This window comes from Poromitra crassiceps, assembly GCF_964638095.1.
Source record: "Poromitra crassiceps genome assembly, contig: HAP1_SCAFFOLD_130, whole genome shotgun sequence".
In the NCBI taxonomy this organism is placed as follows: domain Eukaryota; kingdom Metazoa; phylum Chordata; class Actinopteri; order Beryciformes; family Melamphaidae; genus Poromitra; species Poromitra crassiceps.
In genome coordinates this window covers 61,498-70,000 of record NW_028152231.1, presented here as the reverse complement: position 1 = coordinate 70,000, position 8,503 = coordinate 61,498, and the positions used below count along the sequence as shown (strand labels likewise).

The following is an 8,503-nucleotide window of genomic DNA, read 5'->3' as shown; positions in this document are numbered from 1 at the left end:
ATGGATTTCATTTCAACTGCAAGAATGCTGCTGAAGAACATTGCTTTTGGAACACAGATTTTGGCTCTGAAAATAGATTAGCGCACGCGTAATACTTGTGTGTACCTTGACAATGCGTTGGTGCATGCGGGCCTTGCGGTCATCTCCTTTGCTTTTGGCGCCCTCTGCTGCTGCCTTGTATTTGTCCATCCTCTGCTGCAGGGCTTCTGCTAAACTGCTGGGGGCAGGCAGGTCTTTATGGCACACGCATACACACACGTACACACACACGTACACGTACACGTACACGTACACACACACACACACACACACACACACACACACACACACACACACACACACACACACACACACACACACACACACACACACACACACACACAATATGTTTTAAATGCAACACTATACAAATGCAGCATACTGTAGTATGCAACACATTTTTGACAACTGCATTGCACTGACCAGTTAGTAGGACGGATCAGAGCCGTATAATAGAAGAGTTGTGACATCTCCATTCACTCCAATGGACCAGTTTTTTACCTCATAAAAGTCCCCAGAAGTAAGGTTCTGGATTAAGCAGCACTGTCGAGTTGCCGCAAAATGGACCGTTTGTGATGTACTTTGAAAGGGTCAGACATTTAAGGAATCAAATTGTATATTATCAGCTTTATTTTAGCATTCAAACGTAGCGCGAGCCCCCTTCCTGGCTGTTCATTGGCTACATGTCACGCATTTTATTTTGGACCTCCGCTGGCACCACTCCCTTACTAGATTGCTCTGGGATGGATCACACAGAAAGAGGGCTGCTGTTTACTGGGGTCTTACCAGCAGCAGCCACCGGGGCCGGTGCAGGAGCAGCAGGGGCGGTAGGTTTGGAGGAAGACTGGGGAGGAGGAGGAGCACGACGTTCTGCTACTGCATCTCCTGCAGAGAGCCAGAGAGCAGCACAAATGACATCAGGTGAAGATTTGAATGATCAACATTGATCAGGTTGAGATCAGAAGAGAGGAGAGAAAGAAAATTGATCAGAAAAATGAACAGTTTCATCCTCCGTGTAGTGTTTGTTAGTATAACATATTTCAAAAACATAGTTCAAAAACAGTTTTTTCCCCACTGCCATCAGGTTTCTAAACTCCACTCACCCCTGAAACCCCCAGCAATGTATATGTTGAATGTTCTGTATTTATGTTGTTATATGTCTGTCTATGTACTGTAATGTCTCATGCTGACACTATATTTATGTGCTAACAATTGCTGTACCGAAAGCAAATTCTGCCGACTTGTTGTGCAGTCCTTAATAAATGAATCTGAATCTGAATCTGAATAATTTTGGTATAGTTGTCATTTGTTCTCTCTTCCTTTCGCGTAGCATTTATATAAACTGTTCTAACCTCTGCTGTTGCCATTGTCTTTGCTTCATCCCTTTCTTTGGTTACCTATCCTTGTTAAATTACATTTGATTTGATTGTGATTGAAAGTGGTTCCACTGACCCGGAGGGGGCGGTAGGGAGCTCAGGTCTAGTGGCTCTCCTCTGTCCAATGCCTCCACGAGTACGTCCAGTTTCTGCATGAAAGGAGGTCAAATCCATTATGATTGAATACACACTATACATTTAAAACTACAACATCTAATCAACCAATTGGCATATTGATATAATAGTGGTCTCATTACCTTGGAAATGAGGTACTGTCGTTTGGCCAGGTCGGTGTCTCCGCCCTGCTTGGCGTGAAAGGCAGCCATCTTATACTCCCTCTGTCTGGACAACACCGCCTCTTTCAGCTCTGCAAGTGGGGCAAAGAATGGCCGATGAAGGAATAAAGCGAGAAACAGCCTCAACGTAGCCTTGAGTTTAGGACGTTGTCGGCAGCTGCTAGACATGCATAGTATACTCTAGTCTAGTCTTAACGTCACGTCCCAGGGGAGTCCCCGGCAAAATTAGGAAATTGTGCGATTTCATTATATGATTTCAGACTAGAGGTTAGCGGAAGGACAGAATGTAGTGTATATACTTGATCATAGCTTTCACTCTCTCCTGTTAGCTCCCCCATCTACACTATAGTATACTTGCAATGTTCACGTCAGCTGCGTCACATTCTTGGGGAGCCGCACGCCACCTACGGCACGCACGCCCGGCGAGGTGCTTTGGCGTCCGAGTATAAATTTGATAGTGGGTAAAATGGAAAGAGGGAGATCATAAAAGAAAACGATGCGAAACAAGATGAATTAGTGTGTTTTATTGCTCAAGTGGAGCACAGTGATATTTAGCAGACGGGTGTCTGTCTGTGAGTGGCAGCAGATACTGAATACTGCAACTGTGTATCTATACTAGGGCTGTGAATCTTCACTGGCCTCACGATTCGATTACGATTCAGAGGGCTACGATTCGATTCGATTCGATAACGATTATCGATGCATCTCGATGCATCTTAAATCGATGCATCACTTTTTTTCCCGAATACATGATTTTTTTTCTCACTTTCTTTTTTCTCACTGTGTGGCTACTTTTAAAATAAAAGTGCATTTAGAATTGCATTGTATTATGATCCATAATTAAAATAAACAACTGTATGTACTTCCATTATATTTTATTTGATTATATTAAAAAAATAATAATAATAATAATAATAATCGATTTTTGACATTTGTGAATCGATGCAGAATCGTGCAGGTCCGCATCGCGATGCATCTTATAATCGATTATTTTTGACACCCCTAATCTATACAAATCAAGTCCACACAGGGTAAATAAGATGGCCAGTAATCATGCCATCTCTTTGAATAGGGCTGCTGATATGAAAACAGATAGGACCTTTTCAGTCAAGGTAAATACAATTTTCAGTGTTCATGAGAGCGACCAGTGACTCTCGATCTTTACTCCTAAACAAAATGATAAAATGCTGATTTGTGAGAGGATAGTGTGAAGCAACACAAATTAAAATAACGGCATCAGAAAATAGAGGGCTTTTAAATGTTATTGTTTTTTTTTACCGTGATACATATATGTATATATATATATTAATACTGCTTAAAGGAACACTCCGCCCATTTTCAACCAGCTTTGTATCATTAGAACATCAGTAGTATATCAGAAAACTGTAAACTGTTTTGAAGTCTGTCATTTAATTTGACAGTTATTGAGTGTTAAAGTGTGGACCAGTGACATCACTGGTCCACACTAACTCAAATTAATAACTCATTAACTCAAATCAACTCTCAATAACTGTCAAACTAGATGAATGATGAATAGTTTGACAGTTATTGAGAGTTGACTTGAGTTAATGAGTTATTAATTTGAGTTAGTGTGGACCAGTGATGTCACTGGTCCACACTTTAACACTCAATAACTGTCAAATTAAATGACAGACTTCAAAACAGTTTACAGTTTTCTGATATACTACTGATGTTCTAATGATACAAAGCTGGTTGAAAATGGGCGGAGTGTTCCTTTAATATCCCATCCCTAACTGCTGCATCATCAGTAAGCTGTGTGTGGACATGAGCATGTGTACCTGAGTGCCGTGCGTTTGGCTGGTTGGGGGTGAGCGGAGAGATAGCAGGTGTGTCTGGAGTGATGGCAGCAGCAGGCTTCTGTGGCGCGGTCACACTGTGAGGTTTAGCATTTGGTGCCGGAGGCGGAGCCTCCCTCAGAGGTTTCTGATTGGTGGGAGGGGACGGCATCAGTGCTGGCGCTGGCGGTTCCCGTTCCTTGATCAGTTCAGACTCAGCTGTGAGGTTGGGCTTTCCACCTGTAGCAACAGGAGGTGGGATCTCCTCCTCGTTGATCGGTTTCCCTTTCCTGACAGACACCAACATGGACTGCAATGTCTAAAAGAAGAGAAGAATAATAATGAACAGACATCAGACATCAACATCAAAGAAAAAATACATAAAAAAGTAACAACGGTAACAGTATATCCAATCGCATATCCAATAGCGTATACGGTATACCAGGGCTCTTCAATCGGCTGCCCGTGAGCGCCCCCCCTGTGTGGCCCGCGCTGGAATTGCAATTTTATTTTTATTTTTTACAGTGCGCCTGAACACAACATGCAATGAATAAGTGTCCAAATGTTCATGTCATTCTGGGCAATACTCCACTTCTGTTATAACATTTCAGTCTGGAATATGGAATATCTTTCAATAATCTTTATGACTAAAAGGCTCAAAGTAATCTCATGTGTAAGAAATTACTGTCCTACATTGAAGTAAAAATTTAAATAATTAACTTGTTGGTTTTGGTTGGTTTGGTTTTATTTTGCTTCAAGAGTGCATTTTTGTTCTTGTGTGACCCTCAACAGGCTTTCAGAATCCACGGCCACTTACTGATACTTATGCTTAAATTAAGCCACTCATATTCTCATTTTCAACATTTTGGCTAGTGGAAATTCTAATTGGCTGGTAACTTTGAAATCTAACAACCATATTGGCAGGTGATCAAAAAAGTTAATTTTAAGCCCTGCAGGGAGAGCAGGTAGGAGTGAGAAAAGGAGCAAATATTGGTGGTTAAGACTGAATAATCACAACTGTGACAACATCACAACTGTTAATTTAAAATGAGTTATTCCTCTAAACCTGCCTTCCGGCACCGTTCGGCCCCCAGCCCTCGGCCCTCAGCAAAATGTGGCCCTTGGTGAAAAGTAATTGAAGACCCCTGGTATATACAGTCTTAGATTGATTTATGAATGGCAAATCTAGAAATTTCAAATGGGGGCACGGTGGCGCAGTGGTAGCGCTGTTGCCTCACAGCTAGAAGGTCCTGGGTTCCATTCCCGGTGGGCGGGGTTTAAAAACAAATGACAATGAGGCAAGAAAAGACAGTAGGCTACTCTAATATCCAACCTAAAACTAACTTTATCATGGACTCCAGGACCTAGTATAAAAGAACTACTACAGTCCATGCTGTCCGAGTGCACGTCCTCTCTCTAGGGTATATCCAGGGCTTCGCCCGCCGCGGACCTAACAGGTTGTGTTTTGAAAGTGAAACTAGTTTTGTGACTGTTTTGTCTGTGCAGTGCAGTTCATCCCGCTGCTGCACAGCACTGCAATGCTGTAACGTGACTGTGTCTTGAGCCTGCTGTCAGTTACAGCTGTGGTTCTCAAACTTCTTCACATCCAAGGCCCCAAACTGACACAATTAGACCACAGACCCCCATTTGATAAGATTTTGTCCCAGGGTCCCAGATCTAAGATTTTTGCTTTTAGATTTTTTATTCTAGAAGGAAGAAGATCCCGCACACTAGTCTTGCTCAGCATGACTTTTTTTATTAAACAGACACAACGTTTCGGTCCAATGGACCTTTGTCAAGTGTTTAACTGATACTTTCCAACGCACCTGCTCGAGAGGGAATTGGATGTGTGAATATCTCCTTTAAAAATATTTTTTATTCTAGAAAGTGTATGAAACCCATGACCAAAGTCATATATTCTGTCATTGTGTTACATACGGATGGAATTATAGTAAAAAATAATTATTCCCCTTTTTGTTGGGACCCCCTGGAATCCCTTCAAGAAGCCCACTTTGAGAACCACTGAGCTACAGAACTTCCTCACTCACTCAGCCGACACACACACCGTGGTCTGCACAGATTCTGTACTTACCTTTAATCCACGGTCACATCTTCGAGCTTTGCTGGACTCGCCTGCAGCCTTGGCATTGGAAATGGCTGTCTTATACATGTCAATGCGCTCCACAAGGCAAGACTCCAAACCTGTCGCACCACTGGGAGTAGTAGGAGTGGAGTGGGGAGTGATGCTGTGTCTGGGAGCGGCTGGGGCGGTGGCAGGAGGGGCAGCATGGGGAGTTTCTTCATCATCATCTTCCAAAACCTCATTCAGTTCCGCCTACAAACATTCACACAGTTCAGAGGTAAATGGTGATATTGAGAAACTTCTAACCTTAGGGGCATTCTCTTGTAAAATGATTATAAAACAATAGCGAATTTTCTAATAGCTGCGATGGCATTATGTGAATTTCGAAATTTGCCCCCACCGCCCCATTTTAGCCAATTGCCATGAACACAAACATACACCTTCACTCTCGCACACACACAAACACAAACACACACATTTTAACTGTGCCATGAGATACACGCGTTTGTCAATTTAAAAGATAACTGCAAGTCAAGAAAGTCACGTTTGTCATAAAACTGTTGCACATAAGTTCTAAATCAGAAAGACTACACACACAACCAGTCGCGTAAGTGTCGTCTCTCCCTCCAGGCCATGTTGGTGTTAGTGTGACGTATACTGTGCGAGATGAGAGATGTAGTTGATTCAGTGGTTTTTCAGTTTTACAACAAACGGCGACTTTCTTGACATGCAATGTGATCTTTTACATTGACAAAATTGACATATGGACTTCGTGGCACAGTTCAAACGGGATCACAAAAAGTATTGTCTCTCATCGTTCACCGCCATTCATATTTTTCGACGTGCAGCGCACAGGCCTCCTTGAGGCATCCTCTTTGTCTATGGTGCGGCATAGTAGGATTGCCTTTTGGGAGGGTCTGGTGAGACGAAGGAGGAGCGCGGCCTGGATTAACCCACAGAGCCTTAGCCCTCCATGCACCGAAGGGTCTTTCAATACTGCGGTGTAGCACTAGCTCTATTGCAGCGGATTGGGCGTGATCAACCCTTCCGCGGGCAACGCTGCAGACAGAGTAGGAAGGCTAATCCATGAGCGGCTGCTTCTGGGATGCGGGTCGGGGTCTTAATCGGCCTCGGCTGGGTCTACTGGGCGAGGGTGTATGATGTTGGATAGACCCGAAACACCTTACGACCCCAGTTAACATCACTGATGACGCGTCCCAGCGCATGCTGTAGCATTGTATTTTGAATCGACTCATGGCTGGTTTGTAGCTGAAGAAAAAAATAGGATTCCCGCACACTGTCCTTAACTTGCAATCAACTTTATTATAACAACGTTTCAGTAAAATCATATCATCAGGTTCGTAGTTGAAGCAGGAAGTAAGCGTTGGCTCTCTATAGGCATGAACACAAACACACACACTTGATCTCCGTGCCAAATTTCAGCCTCCTAGGGCGAAAACTGTGCCCGCTAAAGGGTGGTGAACTTTTTGTGGACCGACCAACCGACCGACCGACCGACCAACCAACCAACCGAGTGACCTTGAGTGAGCTGGTCGCAGCTAAAAAAGGGAAGGAATGGTCTGTTACCAATAGGTCTGCATCATCATCCAAATCTTCATCTCCTACTTCTTCATCGTCAAGATCTTTCATACAGAGCGCTGCCATTCGCTCTATTTCAACCATGGCAACAGGAGCTAGATACAGCCAAATACAATAGAAGCATAATTAGATTATCTAGCAGCAGCAAGTTATGAGGGAGTTAGTACCAAATCAAATCACTAGAAATCTATTGTCATATGGATGAGACAGACAGCTCAAATTGTGCTTTTCATTGTGCTATATCCAGCTAATTTCCAGATCTTCTATAGACGGTTTTCACCAGAGCGCAACCCCACAGCACTTCCTTTTTCTCAGCATTCGGCAAACTGCAGAAATATTCACTCGACATCGTTACTTTTGTTTTCGCCGCTCAGCTGTATAGACGGTTTTCACGGAATGGTCAGTCCTGCACTTGAATGTTTTTTTTTCTTTTATGTCCATAGCAAACACTGCAACAGGAAGTGAGTGGGGGTTCAATTTAGAATGTTTTTGTTGTCAAGTTAAAACCGTCTATAAAAGAAAAATGTGCGATTCTTTCTCACCTCTGCCTTCGCCTTTCTTGCCTGGTGACCTCCCATCTCCTCCTCCTCCCATCAGGACCAGAAGCTCTGCCTCCAGCTCTTCCTCGTTTCCCCCATCATCCATCCCGCCATCTGGGGAAAGGTCAAGGAGCAGCCCCATCTAAGAGAGCGAGAGATAGACAGACAGACAGACAGACAGACAGACAGACAGAGACAGGAGGAGACAAGACACACACAGATGGAGACAGACACAGACACAGGAACAGAGACAGATAGAAAAAGAGGGAGACAGAGAGAGAGAGAGTGTGAGTGAGTTGCTGAATTATCCATACCTGCTGTATTGCTATACCTACTAAGGTGACTGAATTGAAGATACCATAATCAATTTAATATTATGGGCAGTACCTGTTTGGCTCGCGCTGCCCCTTGACCCCGGACAGGGGGGTTCCGACTGCGACTCATTAAGACTGCTAGTTAGCTAGAGGTGACTGACAGCAACTGAGCCGAGAGGGAACAGAGAGAACATGTGCGTACAGACAACACCATCCACTCTTCATACTGTATGAGTTACATCGGAGATTTATAGCAGTTGCACAGGTTACTATTTTGAATACTAATTTAAACGTGCATAATGTCATCGAGGGCTCCACTAGTTAGTTACGTTAGCTAACAGCTAGCACGAGATTTGATAAACAATGTCAGTGCAAAGCGAGCGTATTTACCTTGTCACACAACTTCCACGGACCGCGGTGTTAGTTAACACCTCGAGGGTTTTGCCTATTCAGTCACAATA

General features: G+C 43.5%; 1 protein-coding gene across 1 annotated transcript in view; it reads right to left on the bottom strand.

Annotated features, from left to right (window-relative positions):
* Window positions 1-8,207, bottom strand: part of LOC310800875 (coiled-coil and C2 domain-containing protein 1A-like) — a gene marked incomplete at its 3' end in the record, with an annotated part of 10,153 nt that extends 1,946 nt beyond the window's left edge. The window contains exons 1-9 of the mRNA XM_083664763.1: window positions 8,116-8,207; window positions 7,732-7,870; window positions 7,178-7,284; window positions 5,600-5,842; window positions 3,511-3,826; window positions 1,673-1,782; window positions 1,492-1,564; window positions 826-924; window positions 106-233 (exon numbers count right to left, since the gene is read on the bottom strand). Of these exons, the coding sequence (XP_083520889.1) occupies window positions 106-233; window positions 826-924; window positions 1,492-1,564; window positions 1,673-1,782; window positions 3,511-3,826; window positions 5,600-5,842; window positions 7,178-7,284; window positions 7,732-7,870; window positions 8,116-8,172 (1,272 nt within the window). The 5' untranslated portion in view covers window positions 8,173-8,207. The remainder of the gene's footprint in view (window positions 1-105; window positions 234-825; window positions 925-1,491; window positions 1,565-1,672; window positions 1,783-3,510; window positions 3,827-5,599; window positions 5,843-7,177; window positions 7,285-7,731; window positions 7,871-8,115) is intronic.
* Window positions 8,208-8,503: the final 296 nt, after the last annotated feature.